The 20,851-nt window shown below is 44.3% G+C and overlaps 1 protein-coding gene across 1 annotated transcript in view; it reads right to left on the bottom strand.

The window, feature by feature from the left end:
* The window catches only part of IQGAP2 (IQ motif containing GTPase activating protein 2), a 300,593-nt gene that overhangs the window by 229,489 nt on the left and 50,253 nt on the right, over window positions 1-20,851 (bottom strand). Inside the window, exon 2 of the mRNA XM_055136270.1 lies at window positions 15,606-15,705. Within this exon, the coding sequence (XP_054992245.1) occupies window positions 15,606-15,705 (100 nt within the window). The remainder of the gene's footprint in view (window positions 1-15,605; window positions 15,706-20,851) is intronic.

The following is a 20,851-nucleotide window of genomic DNA, read 5'->3' as shown; positions in this document are numbered from 1 at the left end:
CAACAATGACAGCAAAAAATAGCAGTCATCAGTCATACAATGCAACTCATGAACAAATGTGAAGAGAACTGTGCTCAGGGAAAAGATGAGGCATATAAGACTCTGGACTGTGTATTTTCACTCTGGAAATTCCAGAAAAGCCAAAGCAGAGTGTTAGCCAGCAGAGAAAAGGGTACTGAGGTGGGGGTTGGGCAGAACTTCACTCCCTCCATTTAGGCAGGGGACATTTCTGGGCTTGGTTACTTTTTTTTGTTTATTTGTTTTTGGGTCACACCTGGCGATGCACAGGGGTTACTCTTGGCTCAGCACTCAGGGAATTACTCCTGGAGGTGCTTGGAGGACCATATGGGATGCTGGGGATTGAACCCCATTGGCCGCGTGCAAGGTAAATCCCCTACCTGCTGTACTTTTGCTCCAGCCTTGGCTTGGTTACTTTAAAGACTCATAAGTAGTCCAATGGGTACCTGTAAAATTTACCAAATCTCATCAATCTGTGTACTTTACAAGAGTAGATTTGTTTTTTAATGTAAATGATGCCTTAGTAATGCTGCTGAAAAGGGAAATATTTCTGGGATCAAAGAGGTAGGACAGGTATTTAGATGCTTGCTTTGCATGAGGCTAACACTGGTTCGATTCCCAACACCCCATATGGTTCCCGGCACCACCAGGAGTGATGCCTGAGTGCAGAGCCAGGAGTAAGGCCTGAACACAGTCAGGTGTGACCTAAAAAGAAAAACTAACAACAAAAAAAATATTTCTGATGAAAAATAAAAGCTCAGCGCTGTGATTTTCTCATGTGCCGGGCTACACTCACCAGATGTTGCTGTGACGGTACTTCAGATATCATTAAAGTTTACAGTCAGCTGGCGTTAAGTTCGAAAGATCATTCTAGGTTTTTCTCTCCCTCATTTAAAAGACTGTGTGTGTGCTGAGGACAGCTAGCCTGGAGTGGAGAGGAGAAATTTCACCTGTGAACAGCAGCGTCAGCTAGTGTGTGAGCTCCCGCCCGCCCTTCCTGATGGGAATTGGAGCAGTCTCTGAAATTGGGCGAGTCATTTCCTCGCAAAGACTCTGGTGTTATAATTTTGCTTTTGTTCCCCCTTCTAATTTTGTGACTGTCTTGAAGGGCAAAATACCCTTTTTATTCATCATCAGTGCCCAGCTGGTGTCTGAGCTATAATACATACCATAAATATTTGCCAAAGGAATGAATGAACTATTACCCTGAGTCTACACTGATTTTTATCAGACTTTGCATTCCGAATATCAGCTTGGAATATATTGTTAATGTCATGCCATAAAGTAGGAGTTGGCAACAATTTTTTTTGAGGGTTTGATGGTATGTATTTTTGCATACATACCATACAGACTGAAGTTTCTGCAGTCTGTATCTCAGTAACAACTTTGTCATTATGGGGCAAAAGTAATTATAAATAATATGTAGTTCAATGGGTGTGCCTGTGTTCTAATAAAACTTTATTTATAAAAGCAGATGGCCAGTCAGTAAAGCATAATTTGCCCAAAAAAAAAAAAAAAAAAAACAAACAAAAAAAAAAAACAAAAAAAAAAAAAAAAAGAGTTAGTGAAGAGGCTCGACCTCCTCTCCCCTCCAGCCTCCCCAGGACTTCTGGGGTCACTGTGCACTCACAAGCAAACTCAACTAACTTGATGCTGGGCCAGGCCCCTGCAAGGTTCTGGAGACACTGAGGGTAAGAATGTCTTCCAGGAGCAACCTGAAGACTTGGGAACAACATCGAGAGGAAGAGTGCCATAAAAGAGAGCAAAACAAGAGCAATGGAAGCAAGGCAAGAAATTTAGGTGAGGGGCCAGAGAGGAAGGATAGCAGGGAAGGTGTTCGCTTTGCACACTGCTGACCCAGGTTTAGTCCCCAGCACCCCATATTAGACCTCCAAGCCCACCAGGAGTGATCCCTGAGCTCAGAGCAAAGAGTAAGCCCCCAGTACTACTGAATGGAGCCACCCAACAAAACAACACAAAACAGCTCAGGTGAAGTGGAGGAGAAAATGATTAACAGAAGACTTCAAAGGGGGAGGTCAAGTGTGGCATGCTGTGCCAGGATAAGGAGGTGCCCTTTGAACCCGTGGGCAGCCTGGCGCCAGGAAAGGCTTTAAGCAGGAAAGATTGATCAAACACGATTCCCTGCCTCCTCCCTGGCCTCACGGTAAAGCTCTGAGCGTGATCTGCTGAAGAAAATGAATGATCTTCCCTCAAGAGCTGCCCAGGACACAACACCGAGCCTTACCCAGGCAGGTGTGAGAGGATCATGTTTGTCCAGCTGCAGGGCAGAACCTATAGTGCACCAGGAAAGCCCTGGCATGGGGCACAGCCAGCCTTTTCCGAGAACAGGAACTAGACGTGAACAGCAAATGTCAGGGTGTGTTGCATGGACTGGAGGTTCAGTATTGCTTTGTGAGGCTCTTCTGTTCAGCCACACAGAGGCACACATCGTCACACAGACAATACCGAGGGGCGCGAAATAAAATGCTTCTAAGCCCAGATCACTGGGTCATGAAGGACAGGCCGCAGGAAATGTATTAGCAATAGATTAGTAACTGATGGTCTTGAATGGTTAAATAAAACTGAACTTATTTTGGCTGCAGTCTCTTGCTTAACTCCCAGAGAAGTGCCAACCCAAGGTGGCCGAGAGTTCAAGTGGTCGAGCCTGGCAGGTGTGAGGCCCCACTTCAACCCCTGGCATAGCAGGACTCCCCACCCCACCCCAAGCACTGCTGTGAGGCGCCTATAAGGAGAAATATGTTTATAGTGTTAACCCTTTAGCACTCTCAATCCAGCCCTGTCTCACTCAGCTACTACTACTAACAAGTAGCCCGCAACCCCTTACCAGACTCCAAAACTACTAATTTCTTGTGGTATGTTTCTGGAACTCTTGGCTTAAAAACAGAATTACCTGACAGGAGGGACAGTACAGGCTGCCTCATATGCAGCTTGGTTTGATGACCAGCACCGCATATAATTCCACAAGGTCAAAGTGACCCCTGAGCACCGCCAGGCCCCAAAGCACACAACCCCAAGTAAGCAATTAAAATTAAAATGGAACTATATTCTCATTTTGTTTGCACTTGCCCCACTTCCTTGTCTTAATGGAAATCTATGTTTTTTCTTTTTTTACTCCATAATGCTGTTCATCAACTAGAGTTGTTCCCCAAATTGCCTTGACTACAGGACCAAAGAAAGGAGGGTCATTCATTATCCTTCCAGTTGAACTTTCTCCCAGGCCATTTCCTATCACCTATATCTCAAGACCTCTCCTTCCACTACGTCCCAACACACACACACACACACACACACACACACACACACACACACACACACACAATTCTATGTTTAGAATGATTGCATCATTTTTTTTCTTTTTGTCTATTCTCACCATGAAACATTCTACTAATTATTTTTCCAATCAATATGACGTCAAATTGTGGTGTGAAAGAGCAACTGTCGAGGGGACAAAACAGGGTGGCCCAGTGGTAAGTGTGAAGTCATGAGTTGATCCCTGTGGTAATTGCATGCACCACAGCAATTCTTGGGGAGCTGGACAATTGAATGTCTACAAATACAACTAAAATCTTATTGTGTTTAAAGATCTAAATCATGGGGGCTGGAGTGATAGCACAGCGGGTAGGGCATTTGCCTTGCACGCAGCCGACCCGGGTTCAAATCCCAGCATCCCGTATAGTCCCCTGAGCACCGCCAGGAGTAATTCCTGAGTGCAGAGCCAGGAGTAACCCCTGTGCATCGCCGGGTGTGACCCAAAAAGCAAAAATAAATAAATAAATAAATAAAGATCTAAATCATGGTCTTATCACTGTGGGTTTGTAGACCTGAGCTAGCACCAAGGCCTAGTGTATGAGCACCTCAGTCAGATGTGTGAGCCCTGGAGTTAATCGCCAAGCACCTGCAAGTCCTGGTCATTACAATGATAGCAGCAAAGGGAAAGGAAGGGGGAAACGTGAGCAAAAGGGGTGGGAAGGGATAGTCCGGGTAGGAAGGGAAAGAAGGAAGGAGAGCTACTTTTCAAAATGTTACCCAATTCCCAAACCTACCACTAACTCCTCCATGGATTAGTAAAAAGATGAACTTCTCTGAGCCTCAATGTTCCCACATAGGAAATGAGGGATGTTCTGTTGGAGGGAAATAAAAGTGCCTAGACGAAATCAGCTCTAGAAGAACTATTCTACACACACACATACACACACACAGATGGGGGGGGAGGGAGGGAAGGGAGGGAAGGGAGGGAGGGAGGGAGAGAGGGAAGGAAGGAAGGAAGGAAGGAAGGAAGGAAGGAAGGAAGGAAGGAAGGAAGGAAGGAAGGAAGGAAGGGAGGGAGGGAGGGAGGGAGGGAGGGAGGGAGGGAGGGAGGGAGGGAGGAAGAGGAAGGAAGGAAGGAAGGAAGGAAGGAAGGAAGGAAGGAAGGAAGGAAGGAAGGAAGGAAGGAAGGAAGGAAGGAAGGAAGGAAGGAAGGAAGGAAGGAAGGAGAGAAGGAATGTTTCTGTGACAGTCTACCAATGTGGCAGTCTACTCAGCATCCCTGCAGTCCCAACACTGCTTTGTGACTTGTGAGCAGCCAGCCTGAGGCAGCATCTGGCGGGGAGGGCCATACAGGAAGGAAGTGCCCTCAACAGTGTTTGTGACTTGGAACTTTTGATGTTTCAACCAAAGAAGCAAAACCTTCGTTCATCCCATCATAACAGTCATAATAGAGCCCAAAAGACAATTGATGGATTGAACATAAATTCCAGGTTCTACCTTTGATAAGACCCTGGGTGAGAAGAGAACAGCATCTACAGAACAGAAAAGCATATTCCTACTCAAACCTATTGGGAGCAAAGGGAGGAGGAAGGAGGGAAGAGAGGAAAGAGGAAGAAAGGGAAAATGAACCATAAATCTTTAATAGAATAAACTACTAGTAGTAGGGTCATTAAAAGCAAGCAAGTCGCCGATAAAAGCCAAAAATAGAGAAAGGAAACCAAAAAACAATCTCAGGTAATACATGTTACCAAAACTCAAGCAGTGAAAACTTACCAAGAACTAGAGCAAAGCTAGTTCACGCGAATGAACTTACAGTGAAGATGTGATCAAAACGTGTTTAGAACCATAGTGAGAGTGTGTTACGGGTCTAACCACTGAGGCTCTAGAGTCAAACAGCTCTGAAAACAGACTCTGGGGCCTAGGCTGTGACTTGAGACAAACTCAGTTTTCCCAGGCCTTGGTTTCTCTGCCTGTGAAATGGGGATAATCCTGTGTGCATGAGTGCTTTTAGTCAATGTCCCTGGCGAGTGAGAAACATCCATGTGGTAACCCTTAAGCTTAAGCCCATGGAAAATTCCAAAGTTCTCCCAGCTCTCTGTCTTTGAAGAGCCTGCGAAAGTAATACAAACTTTGGGATCAAATATCAGTTGCTCAACATTCTTTTGTGCTTGGAGATGATGAATACTAATGATTTTTATTTTAACATACCAGCACTGAGAAGTTACGCTTTCATCTGTTGGGGGACTCCTACTTGGCACATGGCCAGCATAACCCCAAGATAGGAACACAAATCACACGTAACTAAAATTAAAATGCCTCCTATCTAGGTGCCTCATCCCCAGGCTCAGTGAGACCGTCAAAAAACGTGCCCTGTCAAGTCCAGTAAGCAGTGCCCTGGATCTTCCCGAGAGCACTGGATGTCCCAGTGCTGCCTCTATTCCCAAACCTAGACCCTGTCATTTTTCCGTAATACCCACCCCTCCACTCCACTCCACTCCACCCCACCCCCCACCACTGCCCCTCACAGTGCAGTGTTGTTACGGTGAGGGTGAAGGAGAAGGGCACCAGGTAAACTAGTTCCTTTGATTGGCCATTTGAAACCTGGCCAGTTAAAAAGACTATCCAGTCAACATAGGAAATGGGAGAGCTGGGGGTGGGAGACAGGAGGAGATCAAAGGACACACCCAGCCGGGCAACTCTCTCCTTACTCCATCACCTATGCTCAGACAGAAGATGGGACAGCGGAGGTTCTCACCCACGCCAAAGAGCTATAGCTGGCCATCAAGGAAAGCCGAGGGGACAGAGAGAGGATGAGCTACAGTCCTAGAGAGAGGCCCAGTGCCAGGCTACAGGGTAGCAGGTCCCAGCAAGAGAACACAAGTGCTGGGGTTCTGGCTGCAGTTCTAAGACTAGGAAAGCAGACACTGGACAGTGAGCAGTTTAGGAACAAGACCAGTCCACGTACACTGGAGGTGGGCATATGAGGGCCAGGCCCAGGACACAACAATGTGTACTGACCATCGGAGGACAGTCTAGTGACGTCATACATGGGTTAAAGGAGAGGACTGGACATTGGGGAGGGAACAACACACATCTACTTCAACTGTGCAATAAACTAACTTCTAAAGTGTCTGCGTTCTGTGGCGAATCTTTCCCACAGTACACAGGATCCTCAAGTTCAGGAATAAATCCACTTCTGTGCTAACAGTACCAAGGTCCAAGCACCGCCAGCCTGGCCACCTGGAACCACACCTCTCAGATGCCCTGGGAACACCGAGTAGGACCAGGTCTAGTCTTCAATTGCTACCTTCCTTTGAAGAGAACAGGACCCGGTTCTCTACGAAGGCAACCCCCTCTCCCTGCTCTTGAGATGGACTTCAGTACCAAGCTCTCACTTGTGCCTGCTATCATGAGGCCCCGGAGCAACACTGGTTAGAGAAAAGCCCTACGCCAGCTATCCTCCCCACCCCATGGCGGGCCCCCCTTCATCCAGAGGGCACCACCGGAAGGGTCCCTACTCCTGCCTCTGCTGCGTGAAGAAATAGGTGATTCATCTTATCCCCTGAAGTGCCAGAAGTGGCCTTTGGTCAGCGAAAGGAAGATGAGAAGGCGGAAGATGGGACTGGGTAGAGTTCCTGGAGAAAAATGCATGCTTCTTCTGTTTTGAGAAGGTAGTCAAGAATTTCATACAATTCATAAACATTCTGAACAGAGCAAAAAAGGGGTCTCTATGAACAGATTGATTTTCAAGAACAGTTATTTCCTGCATAATCGAGGATTGTGTTATAGCACTGCTTATGAGCACAACCATCTCTGCAAAGTATATCTGAACGACAGAAAACACACACACACAAATTATAGAGCAAAATAGGTATGTATAATAGTAGCATCCTAGGAATGAAGAAAGTAAGGTCCCATCAAGGAAGGAAAATTCCAGTGTATTCTTTAAAGTAGACCTCCCGCCCCCCCCACCATGAGATTCCTTTTCATAATCACGAATATTCAGCGTTGAGTAAGCTCACATTTCAGACTCTCGTTTGCTTAAACATGAGAAACTTTCATCCTCCCCAACCAAACTCTCTCACTCACAACGAGGTAAGGCAGCACTTGAGACCTGATCTAATCAATGAGGTGTCCTTTTGGAATCTGAGTTGTAAGTAACAAGCACAAAAGAAATCACACCCGTGTTTTGTTTCCTTTCCAGGGCTCATACAAAACGGTCCCAGATTCCCTAAAACAGAGAACAGCTTAGCTCACATAAAGAGCCCTTTGAAGATAATATTTCTAAACAAGCGCATCACCCAGGGAAGGCTTTTTGGCTTTGTTTATTTTCAGAGGTAGGGCAGAAAAAGTAAGCACAGCAAAAGATTTACATGCATGCTTCTCTTTCCTTAAAAAAGGAATATTACATTACAGGAACTTTCCTTGGGAAACAATAGTAGGCCCATTCATAACAACTTGCTCTACAGCAGTTTGCAAACTCCCTCTCCGTTTTCTTGCCAACATTCTCTCTCCTGGTCTCTGACCTTCACGCCTCCCACTGCACTTCCTTCTTCAGTCCAGAACCTTCCCAAAGCAAAGGCTTCGTCTGCAACTAGTGCACAGTTTTCAAAAACAAGTAGAAAACCAAGTTCTTAAGGGAGGCTCATTTTCGTGATTCAAATTTATTTACAGAGATGAATTGAAAATCTCAGCAGTACTAATTTCGGCAAGGGAAATAAGTCTTTTAACTGAAACAGAGATTTCTGGCGTCAGAGAACCTCTCAAAGCCCACATGCGTAGCAGAATTAAAATGTGGTTGCAGAGCCCCATGTCAGTAAAATCTCCAGTGAAGAACCTATAAGATTAGCTTCCAGGGCTTACTTAAAAAAGAAAACTTTAACCTTCTATTATTACTGTTTTAGAGGGTGAAGAAATTAAATGCTGAGTTAGAAATAGCTCATAGCTCAAAAATATCAAGGCATAAATAACCTGTTTTATGCCATAATCATTTAGACCAAAACATCACCTAATCCCTGATTTGGTTTCTGACCACAACAAACAAAAAAATCACTCCCCCATCTCTCCCATATCACTTCAATACCTTTTCTGCAATCATCAAAAGGGCAGGGACACATTCCATAGGAGGCAGCTTACTAAAGGTGTTCCCCAGATATCCCAGATATCAGTCTCTTGAGTCAGCCTTTCTCTTTGTATAGGTTGGATTTAGTATCTTGCCTTTAATGAATAAAATACAGCAAAGTGAGGGATGTCGTTTCTGAGAAACAGTGACTGGAAGACTCTGGCTTCCCTCTCATCCTTTCCTGCTCCTGCTCTCTCTTGGAAAACAACTGTCAAGTGGGGTGCTGCTTTAGGGATGCCCAGGCATCAAGGAATGAGGGGAAGCCTCAGACCAACACCCAAGATCATCAGGAAGGGAATCCAGACAGCACCGTGTGCAAGCTTGGACACAGATTCACCCCGTTCAAACCTTGAGACGACTATATCTGGCAAAGCCCAGAGTCATCAACTCTACTCAGATTTTTTTTTTTCTTTTTGGGTCACACCCGGTGATGCTCAGGGTTACTCCTGGCTCTGCACTCAGGAATCACCCCTGGTGGTTCTCGAGGAATCATATGGGATGCTGGTAATAAAACCCGGGTTGGCCACGTACAAGGCAAACGCCCTACCTGCTGTGCTATCACTCCAGCCCAGGCCCTCTACTCAGATTATTGACCCTCAAAACTGTGAGGGGACACTACTCACTGGTGACATAAAGCCAACAGGTCTTAGAGTAATTTTCTACAGAGTGAGGGAAAAGCATAACTGAGACCTCCTCTGTTCTCCCAACCCAGTTCTCATCAGCTCTTCACGACATCACTTCAACTCTCCAGTCTGCAGAAACACTCTGTAAAGAAATTATCTTTATTTGGGGGTCTTAAAAAAGAAGACTTCTTTTTTTCATTTTCCCTTTCCTGCCATTAAATTATTTTATGGGTGCCAACTAGACATATTGTGGTCATCATTTCTCAGGTTGTATCAAGTATGTTTGAAAGTAATGCTAGTCATACCTCTAAAAATGAGTATTTTTAGACTACATCTTTCCATGTACTTTATGTACTGACTTCCTAATTTTATAACCCAAACAATAATTTCAGCCATAAGTCTTCTTAGCATACCAATTACCTTTTCCTTTTACTCTGTTTGCTGAATAATATTCTATGCTTTTCTCTGAATATCTCCTAGCTCTCTGTGGTGTTATTTAATTATCTGTGAATTCCATTCCCATTCCATTGCAAACATATGATAGGGAAGACACATCTAATAGCAAATGACAATATGACATTTTCTACTGAGACAAAGATTAAATTTTCCCTTTGGGCTGGCAATCTTGCCAAACCATGCAAGACCCTACCCACCATTCACCTACTTGCCATTCATTCAACTTGTTACCTCTGGGAAACTCGAGACACACAGGAAATAGAAGATAATCAAATCTGTTAGCAACCTAGACTGAAACTCTAATGTCTGACAATAACTATCCAAATATGTGGTATATTATCAGGATTATCATTTATATACTGGGGGTAAAACTGGCTTATATTTGAGGAGTGCAAACAACTCCCCCCCAAAAAAAGTGAGCACATAGCGGGAGAGTGAGGAAAGTAAGATTAAAGAGCAGGAAAGAAGAACAACACATACATGTAAAGGAGCTGTGTGGAAGGAATGTAGGAACGAGACCTCTATGACATAATGTGGGAATGAGATGCCGAATGAAAGGATCTGTGTGCGTGGAGGACAGGATAAGAGGGAAGGCAGTATAGTAGGAAACTGATGAAGCTGTAAGGACTGGCCCATAAAGAGCCTAAGAAGCTCAAGATGTAAGATGAGCCTTCATTCTAAAACTATTAAGAAACCAATAGTGGGGCTGGAGCAATAGCAAAGCGGGTAGGGCATTTGCCTTGCACGTGGCTGACCCGGGTTCGAATCCCAGCATCCCATATGGTCCCCAGAGCACCATCAGGAGCAATTCCTGAGTGCATGAGCCAGGAGTAACCCCTGTGCATTGCCGGGTGTGACCCAAACACAAAAGGAAGGAAGGAAGGAAGGAAGGAAGGAAGGAAGGAAGGAAGGAAGGAAGGAAGGAAGGAAGGAAGGAAGGAAGGAAGGAAGGAAGGAAGGAAGGAAGGAAGGAAGGAAGGAAGAAAGAAAGAAAGAAAGAAAGAAAGAAAGAAAGAAAGAAAGAAAGAAAGAAAGAAAGAAAGAAAGAAAGAAAGAAAGAAAGAAAGAAAGAAAGAAAGAAAGAAAGAAACCAATAGCAACTTCTTATTTTGACCATGCCCAAGTGTGCTCAGGGGTACTGCCTGGTGATACTTGGGGAACCACATGCAGAACTGGGATTTGGTCCACTGTTGTAGCTGCAGACACATGCTAGTTAAGCACCGTGACCTATTATCTTACAGGCCTTAAGCAGAGGAGTAGCCACAACAGATCAGAATTCTGTTTTGAGTTTTGCTTTTATTTATTATGGTGGGAGTGGGGGATTTGGAGGGAGTTTGGCCACATCCAGCTATGCTGGTGGTGTTTAAGGTACCCTAGAGGGTTCTGGAGATTGAACCAGGGTTGGTAAGCATGCATGACAAGTGCTTTAACCACTGCACTATCTCTCTGGCACCCAGGATCTATGAAATGATTCCTTCGACCATAACAGGTTCAACTGAAAATAAAATAGAAAGGTTGGAAGGAGGAGGCCTGAGATGAAAGGGGAAACCAAACAGGCCAGTGCAGAAATCTAACAGGAGCTTTTAGGAGGCCTTGGCACTCTGAGGATAAGACAGAGAGGTGAAAAAGAAGAGAGTTTAGGAGGAGGATGAGCGAGTAAACGGAGCAAGCATAACTGAAAAACTTTTATATTCTTGAATAAAAACTCTTTGAATGATGAGTTGAGAGCACAGAATTATTAATCAGCTGATCTCCATCATCCTAAAGAAACTTTAGGATGCTTGTGTACACACAGTGGATGCTCAGAAAGACCTGCACAGGGAACATCCCAGATGCCTCATATATCTTAAGAGTATTTGCTCATATCATTTATCTGTCAAATACCAATTAATCTTATTTTCCAGCTTTCCTATGGCTCTCTCCAAGTCAATTCCAATAATTTTTCTGAAATTATAGCCTTAATGAGATGATTTCTAGGCCATGTGATTCACCACCCCACAGGTGTCTTATTCAGTGGTTTTTAGCTGCCTCCCTTGTGAAACCATTACCATATCCATCTAGAATATTTGTATCATCCTCAAAGAAACTTCCTGCCATGACCAGTCACTCCTGTTCCTCCCCTCCTGCCCAGCTCTGGCAACCGCTAGTCCCTATTATGTTTCCATGAGTTTGCCAATTCTGGGCTTTTCATATAAACAGAATCATAAACTGTGTGGCCTTTTGTGTCTGGCTTCTTTCACTTGGCTTGTTCTCAAGGTTTCCTCCATGTTGTAGGCATCATCCATTCCTTGGCTTTTTTTTTTTTAAGACCTTGTTTCTTAGGACAGTTGTAGGTTCACCCCCCCCCAAAAAAAAATACATATGTGTGTGTGTGTGTGTATATATATATATATGTATATATATATATGTATATATATATGAAATTAAAGACTTAAAGGACAGCTACAGAGATCAATTTACTCATATACCTTCTGTCCCCACACATGCTTAGCCTCCCTAATAATACATATCCCTAACACACCCATACTGTAGCACTGTCATCCATTTGTTCATCAATTTGCTCAAGTGGGCACCAGTAACGTCTCTATTGTGAGACTTGTTAGTTTTTGGCATATCGAATATGCCACAGGTAGCTTGCCAGACGCTGCCATGTGGGCAGGATACTCTCGGTAGCTTGCTAGGCTCTCCAAGAGGGACGGAGCAATTGAACCCGGGGCGACCGAGTGCAAGGCAAACACCCTACCCGCTGTGCTATCGCTCCAGTCCATGTGTTACAATTCATAAACTTACTCTGATACAATATAATCACCCTAAATCCATAGCTGACATCATCATCCATTCTCAGTGATGTATCACTGTATCACTGTCACTGTCATGGATTTGCTTGAGCGGGCACCAGTAATGTCTCCATTGTGAGACTTGTTGCTACTTTTGGCATATCGAATACACCACGAGTAGCTTGCCAAGCTCTGCCATGTGGGCCAAATACTCTCAGTAGCTTGCTGGGCTCTCCGAAAGGATGGAAGACTAGAACCTGGGTCAGCCGCGTGCAAGGCAAACGCCCTACCCGCTGTACTATTGCTCCAGTCCACGTGTTACAATTCATGAACCTACTCTGATACAATATAATCACCCTAAATCCATAACTGACATCATCAAACCTTCTGGGTTTGTGGAAGATCCTGACAACCAATCTAATCTTTCTACTCACTGTAAGTTTAATTTTTAAAATGTATTCTTAAGTCTGTCTCAAAGTGTCTTCTAGAAATCTGTTGTCTAGGGTACCTAATTTGCTGGCATGTAATTGTATTCCCTCAAACTTGTCGGTCTGTCTTTTGAGCATGCCCAGCAGTGGTGAGGGCTTACTCCTGGGTCTGTGCTCAGGGATTAGTCCTGGTGGTGCCTGGGTAGTGCTAGGAATCAAACCAGGGTCAGCCCTATACAAGGCCAACATCTTAACCCCCATACCATCTCTCCAGCCTTCCCTTAAAGTTCTTTTTTTTTTTCATTTCTGTAACATTGGTAGTGGTTATCTTTGATGGATGAACAAACTTTGAAACAGCCTGATACTATCGAAGACTGCTCGAATTAAACCAAAATTAAAGATAGACTAAACTATTACTATACCAAGCTTTTCAAAATTTTGAATTCAAGCACAGACTAGTTTCCAGTTATTAAGTGAGAAAAGAGCAGGAAAATAGAACCAACACATTCTTGATTTAAAAACACCAAAGTCAGTTCAATTAAAACAAGAGACAAAGTATGGCTAGCTGAACTTACTCTAATTATATCACTTCCTAAAACCTCAATATTCTAAGCCAACTACACTCATCTGAACCATAATAAACTCAATATGATAATTCCTAAGGCATTAACATTGTAAAAGAATAACGCAATAAACTCTCTCAAATAAATAATCTTTTGGACAGAGACTAATTCACTTCCTTATTTCTTGAGCTCAGTACCATCAGAAACTTGTATGTTTTCTGAAATCATAGCACACATATTAAAATACTTATCAACACCCATATTTTTACACATCCATGACCAAAGATCAGATTCCCTGAAAATCATGGGTGTCAAGACTTTAGTAAATGTTTCAAAATTAACAATAACACTTAATCTGTTCTAGAAAAAAAATTATGAAAGCAATCCTGCAGGAAAAAATCTTGGTGTTGTTGCTGTTGCTGCTGTTGTTGTTTTGTTATTGTTTCTGATCACTCAGCAGTGATGAGAGTTTACTCCTGGATCCGTGCTCAGGGATCAGCCCTGGCGGTGCTCAAGGGACTACTAGGGTAGTGGGGTCAGCTATGTGTAAAGCAAATGCCCTATATACTGTGCTATCGCTCCAACCCCAAAGATTTATATTTTATAGCTTATCTTTTCAATAAAGTTCATTTCCAACCAGGAGTAACTGCCATATTGATCGACCTTCTCAAACGAAAAATTCAAATTTTGAGAGTACAGAAGTGGATGAGCTTTCATTTCAAATCATACATTCTTTGATGCACCGGGATGAAGCTAGAATCCTCATATTATATGTCTGGCTAAATCCACAGTTTATAGGGTACTTAACCTTTCTAACCTCCTTTTTTTGGGGCGGAAGAGTGGAGAAATGAAGTAGTACATGGTAGTATCTTCTTTATCGTCACATTATAGGGGAGGGTACAAAAGTGAAGTCCCTAAAGGTTAGACCAGGATTTCCAAGGGGACAACAGATAAAAATTGCATAAATGGGGGACCTCAGCACAAGGCTAGGGGACCAGTCAGTAGGATAGAGGTGAGGGGCAGAGGGGTACAGAAGGAAAACAAATTTGGAAAGGGGCCCCAGCTGGGAAAAGGTTGAGAAAAGCTTGGTTAGAGGACCTTCCCAGAATCCCACGTTTAGAGCTGGTACCAGGAAACTTGGTTCCCTTCCAGAATCACCTTGTCCTGCATGTGCCAGTACTCTCCACGACAGGAGGCAAAAATCTCAAATGCAAAGTGTGTGTCAAGAGGAAGTTTCCACCAACTCACCATACGCTTTTTCATTGAAAGCATGTTTATCTTGAGTGGCTATGAATCACTCTCCTTTTCCAACCTTTTTAGCAACATCTTGACTAAAGGCAAGTTTTGAAAAATCTTGGGCTGCTCTAGAGTCTTGAGTGACCTGCCACCTTCACAGAGATCTTGACTAATCTTTTAAACTTAAGTTTTCAGGCTTAGCTCTCTAAGATTCTGTTAAAATATCGAACCACCCCAGGAAGAGGAATTCCTTTTGAAGCGGTCTTGAGGCCAAGTTAGCACATGTGTCACTGAATGTTCTTTTACAAAATACAGACTTAAAGCTGCATTCTTCCAGAGAGCTGTTTATCAGTGATCAGAGATAATTGGCACTATTGACCATTAACAAAATGTTTATTTTCTATATAGATAAGAAGGTTGGCCCATATCATCTGTCCATGGAATAAAACTGTGGCATTACATCAGCATGAAGCACAAAATTAGAACCTCACTCAAGACATCCAGCTGAGTCCATGTTCCCCCGGTAAAGGGCAAAGTCCTTCTGATTCCTCTGATAAAGAAGCTGGAGTGCAAATACTTTCCTTATCTCCACTTTCTCCTTGGAGAACCCAACATTTACTTAATCTAAAAGAGTCAAAGTGATTTTAGAGACAACATATCCTAAGTGGTCACCCACGCAAAGGATACTGCTATCATAAAACTACTCTCCAGTTTGGTGGTTGAGGGACTTTGGTTCAATAGGGGACTGTCCTACTGGACAGCTATATCCTTGGGGTAGAAAAAAAAAGATGGCAGGAAAGGGGAGCTGAGGAAAGCATTTGGTGCTTCCCTACATCTAAGCCAATGAAATGAGAATCTGAAATAATCTGCCCTTTGTCCAGAGATTTCCTGGGAGGTGATGAGGCAGACAAAAGAAAAGCAGACTCCTTACTATGACTAAGCTTACTGGTCGTAACTTTTCTCAGTGATGCCTGAGCACTTACAAAGAAAGCAGGCGGTTCCTATCCCATCATGCTGCCACCAACGAGGCCATGGGTGAGGTATTCAAAGAAGAACACTACAAATCTCACTTCCAAGAGAAGGTCCACAAGTAGATGGAGTCTGGTTCTTACCTCTTGGCTTCCTCTAGGTGGCACAGATACTCATAAGCAATGTTCTGCCGCCGCCTCTCATCCATCTCCTCTGCAGAGAGCCTTTCATCATCCACAATGGCTACAAACACAGGAAAACATCGTGTTACTTGCAAAGACAATGGTCTTGAAACACTCAAGACAATCAACTAGAAAAATGGTCAACATTGAACAAGGAGAGTCAGGGGTAGTGAAACATTAAGTATAGGTCTTGCCTTTGGGTTTTATATCTGTTGGAATATATCATCTCTAGCAAAAACGTAATGCTAAATTACATGATTGCTAGAATAACTAATAAATGAGGAGAGCAAATAGATTTCTTAGACACAATGCCACAGGATTTAGATGGCTTCAGATTAATTAGAGCAGCAATTCTCATTTGGAGACCCTCTGGACCCCAGAATATTTTAAAAGGGCCCACAGGCAAAACTCACATCAGTAGGAGATCACAGCATGACTCTAGGGGGCTAACCAATAGGGGCCACAGGAAGGAATCAAGGTCAGAGGGGGACCGTGGTAAGAAAAAGGTCAAAAAACATTGAATTAGAACATGTTTTACTTGAGACAACCTTCCTTAACAAACATGCATCATTCGGCCCAGTGCTTCAGCTGAAAACATCCAGGAAATTCTGGGGCTGAACAAAGAATAGACAAGGAACTGTGCTTTCCCAGCACTAGAGGGGACAAAGGCTTCTCCTCCAAACCTCACAGATGCCAAAGTCTCCTTCCTCACACAGTGCTCTACAGGCTTTCAAAAGAAACAAATGGCCAGTGAGGAGAGTGTTCAAGCCCACTCTCTGAACTTCAGCATGGGCCTGCTCCAGCATCTCCCTATTGCAGCCACACTTTGCTGCAGACACCAAGACCTCCCATTTCCTGATGGCACATCCCCCACCCCCCACGCCCCCCACACCCCGCCTCCAGCTACCCATGGTCACCCTGGCTCTCAGCAGCCACCTCACAGTTAATTGCATGCCTGGCCACACTGCATTCTCATATAAAGGATGCCTTTACTCTCTTCAATCCCAAACACCAATGCTGATAGCAATAGAATGAATTTGGTTTCTGGTTTGAGGGTTGCTCTAGGCATTAGCTCAAGTCAGCCATTGTCATAGATGGGGCCCTGGTCCCATGCAGAGGAGATTGGGAATCACCCACCCCTTCCTAAGACAGGTCACATCCTCCCTACTAGAAGTCAAAAACATCACTATGGCAGACAAAGGGATTTAGGATCAAATTCTGAACTTTGGTTTGGTTTGGTTTGGTTTGGTTTACACGCCTGGTGATGCTCAGGGCTTACTCCTGAATCTGTGTTCAGGAATTACTCCTGGCAGAGCTCAAGGGACCATATGTGGTGCCAGGGACCAAACCTGGGTTAGCTTGTGCAAGGTGAGCACCCTGCCCGCTGCTTTTTAAAAATCGTTCTGTGGAGGGGCTGGAGCAATAGCACAGCGGGTAGGGCCCTTGTCTTGCACGCGGCCAACCCAGGTTCGATTCCCAGCATCCCATATGGTCCCCTGTGCACCGCCAGGGGTAATTCCTGAGTCAGAGCCAGGAGTGACCCCTGTGCATTGCCGGGTGTAACCCAAAATGCAAACAAACAAACAAACAAAAAAAAAAAACCATTCAGTGGATAAGCTATCCCGACAAAGTTCCAGAACACTTTTCCTCTCCTGCCTTAAATAGGCTGCATTTTGTCAATGCTGTACTCTAGGTCCACACCACTGCCTTGAGTGGTATCTATTCTACTCACTTCCGCCTGCCTGGAAAGTCATACTTCTGCCTCCTATGTGATGTCTTTGACATTCAAGAAAAATTCTATGACTCTCAAAGTCAGAATTCAGCCCTCTGCTCATGTGTTTCCCACATCCCTGATCACAGACCACTCCCTCTGCAAACTGGCCGTGTCTTCCCCTTCAGGTGGAATTCTCTAGAGAAAAGGACTCAGGGTTCACATTCCCATTGCCCTCACACAGTGTGGTTTCTGGCACGTAGGGGACATGCAAACATTTGCGAAGGATCATCTTCCAAGGTTCCTCAATAAGTGAGCTCATGGGGCTGGAGCGATAGCACAGCAGGTAGGGCGTTTGCCTTGCACACGGCTGATCCGGGTTCAATTCCCAGCATCCTATACGGTCCCCTGAGCACCGCCAGGAGTGATTCCTGAGTGCAAAGCCAGGAGTAACCCCTGAGCGTTGCCGGGTGTGACCCAAAAAGAAAAAGAAAAAAAAAAGAAAAAAGTGAGCTCATCACTACACCATGATGAACATACTTTGCCCAATATGACGCTCTTATTTTGATTTTCGTACAAGAGTCCTCACACTCCCACAGCTCCTTATTCAATTTTCCATTGCCACTATTTCTAACAGTTAATCTTCAGGACATATCGTACCTCCCAACTGATCATTTTCATTGAAAGACTGTCTTCCAAATTTCAAACAGAAAACAACAGAAAACTCTTAGGGCAGAACCATATGTTCATCTACTATGCCAACTTGCAAAGTGCAAGCATGGCGATCAAGTTCACAGAGAGGCACTTGCACCAGCACCTTCCCTCCAGCCTCAGGCCCAGCCAGGGAGCAGCAACGCTTGGTTTTCAGTCCACTGCCCCCTCAACTGCCTCCAGAAGCCATGCAAGCTTCCCGTCTGAGGGAGCTATTGAGACACTCTCACACTGTGAAACTGGTTAGGAGAAGTGGGGCAGATAATCGGAATATTCAACGGGTTGTTTCAAACCTCACTGACATCAATGTAACCAATCAAGTACCAGAGACAGCTAGCCGCAGGGAATAGTTAATACAGAAAAACAGAGGTTACTGCATAGGAAACAGGTAGGAAGAATGAGCAAAGATGAAGTGGACAAGAAAAAAAACACAGAAAACAGAGGAGACTGATGGAGAACACTGAAGCTAGGATCAGAAAGAGCCAGGTGAGGACACAATGAGTGGCAAGAAGCAGCAAGTGGTCCAGCAGCAGAATTTGGGGGTTGTAGTCCCTGACACAGAGCTTTCTGCAGCTACTGTACCCTGGAGCTGTGAAATTGAGAGATGTCAACTAGAAGGGCTGGAACACAGGAGATAGCTGGTGATCACTGAGATCATTGTGGACCTGGAAGACTGGTGGAACATCATCATCCTGCCCAAGAGACCTAACTCCATGTGTCTGTGAACACACACACACACATTAAATTGCCATTTGTTATATTAGCTACAGCCGAGGGCATCCAACCAGGGTGATTTCCCCACCCCCCCAAAGTGTTCCTAGACTGTCCCAGCTCAGAAGACCCTCTTGCCTGCACCTCTTTCATGGTTATGTGTTTAGGTGTGAACTAGGTGACATTCTGTGTCTTTATGATGGCCAGCACTTCCTGCTCAAAGTACATGCTCCATAAAAAACATTCAATGAATAGTCTCTGGTCAAGAAAGATTAATAAGCAGACGGGGGATGTGGTCCAACATTAAGGCACTTGTTTTACATGTGTGAGGCTCTGGGTTTGGTCACTGGCACCACAAGAAGGAATAATGAAAGTGTCCTAAATTATCTGGCTTGGGGGTTGGTTTGGTTTGTTTGGCTTTTGCCTATTTATACTGAGTAAAATAAGAGTATGGTGATCGATGACACAAATAAGGACCATCCCATAAACTTCACCAACATTTCATTCATAGAGTCCCATGTCATAGAGTCCCGGGGCCAGGCCTGAGACAGGGCAGGGAACAAAAACCTGATGAAAGTAAGGTTTGCATACATGGATTTCCTGTTACACTCCCCTTCCTTCCCTTCTTGCCTTGCCAGCGCCCCCACCCCCCTCCACCCCCGCCCTCTTCAGCCTCCCCTCCTTCATTCAGTGGTAGCAAAGGTCTTTCATGATCCATAGTGAATGGCAGCGGGAGCTTGAGAAAGTTTTATTTACAATAAAAGCAGATCCTTCTGGGTCACAGAACTTGCCTGTGAGGATTTCAGTATTACCCAACATTTATTAAATAGCAAATTCTGATAAGAGCCATTGGGATGGATAACAACCCCACCACTTAAAGAGCTCTCATGGAGCTAATAAAATAATTCACTCGGGACGTGACTTTACTGCTTATACAGATTTTTTCCATGTTAGGTATGGTTCTGCTAATCACCCTGAGAGATAGGCATTATCTCTCTCCTATAAATGAGGACAATTAAGGTCAAGAAAAGGGAAACGGAATGCCCAAGGTTATTTGCTGGGTCAAAGGCTGATCTGAGGTCTCTGGCATCTCAATTCCTGCTCTTTGCCCAGTGCCATATGGAGGCTAAGATCTGAGGGCATTCAGGCAAGGTGCATATCACTGCCAAGTCCAAATGTTAGAGCAGGTACATGTGTAAAACAGCTTGATCAGCTGCAATCTTCTTGCAAGCCCATTTTCACTTGCTGCTCTGAGCCCTAACAAATAGGAGGAAGAGCACAATTCACTGAATCATTAGCATCTTACTGAGGGTCCTTTGTCAGGTAGGCTGACAAGTGCTCAAGGACAACATTTTGAAGCAATGAATGACATTCCATGGAAATTATGTCATCATGTAATCAGGCCCATTTGGAGGCTTTAGGAGCAGATGAAGAAGGAAGAGGTAGGGAAGACTTTTAAATAGAACTGTAAGTTAGAAAAGTGAGAGAACATCAGGAGTCCATCTCTCAAGAACACCCACGAGATCGAACATAAAATTAGCCTAAGATCAACCTCATTCACTAAAGAGTTAGCAGGGCTGCCTGTTCACTTCAGCCCTTTACCACTTGTATATGTTCAACAAATATTTAACTAGCTGCTTTGTGGGGCTGGAGCACAGCGGGTAGGGCATTTGCCTTGCACTCAGCCGACCCGGGTTGGAATCCCAGCATCCCATATGGTCCCCTGAGCACTGCCAGGGGTGATTCCTGAGTGCATGAGCTAGGAGTGACCCCTGTGCATCACCAGGTGTGACCCAAAAAGCAAAAAATAAAAATTAACTAGCTGCTTTGTGCCCACAGGTTCCAGGGACTGCACACAAACTGATGACATGAATACAATGTAAGGTCCCTCATGAAATTTTTTTAATAAACAACTAAAAACTTGGCACAGTTTTTTTAGCAACTTTTCAAGATGCGTAGGTATGTGGTTATTGACACACACACACACACTAAGGGTGGGAATCGCTTGGTATCAAAGTTTACCTTTTTAAGGCAAAGCAGATTAAGAATATATGAATCATCAATTCATAGAAAG

The sequence above is a fragment of the Sorex araneus genome, chromosome 1 (genome assembly GCF_027595985.1).
Source record: "Sorex araneus isolate mSorAra2 chromosome 1, mSorAra2.pri, whole genome shotgun sequence".
Taxonomy (NCBI): domain Eukaryota; kingdom Metazoa; phylum Chordata; class Mammalia; order Eulipotyphla; family Soricidae; genus Sorex; species Sorex araneus.
The sequence above is the reverse complement of the archived record's forward strand: the minus strand, read 5'-3'. Positions and strand labels throughout refer to the sequence as shown.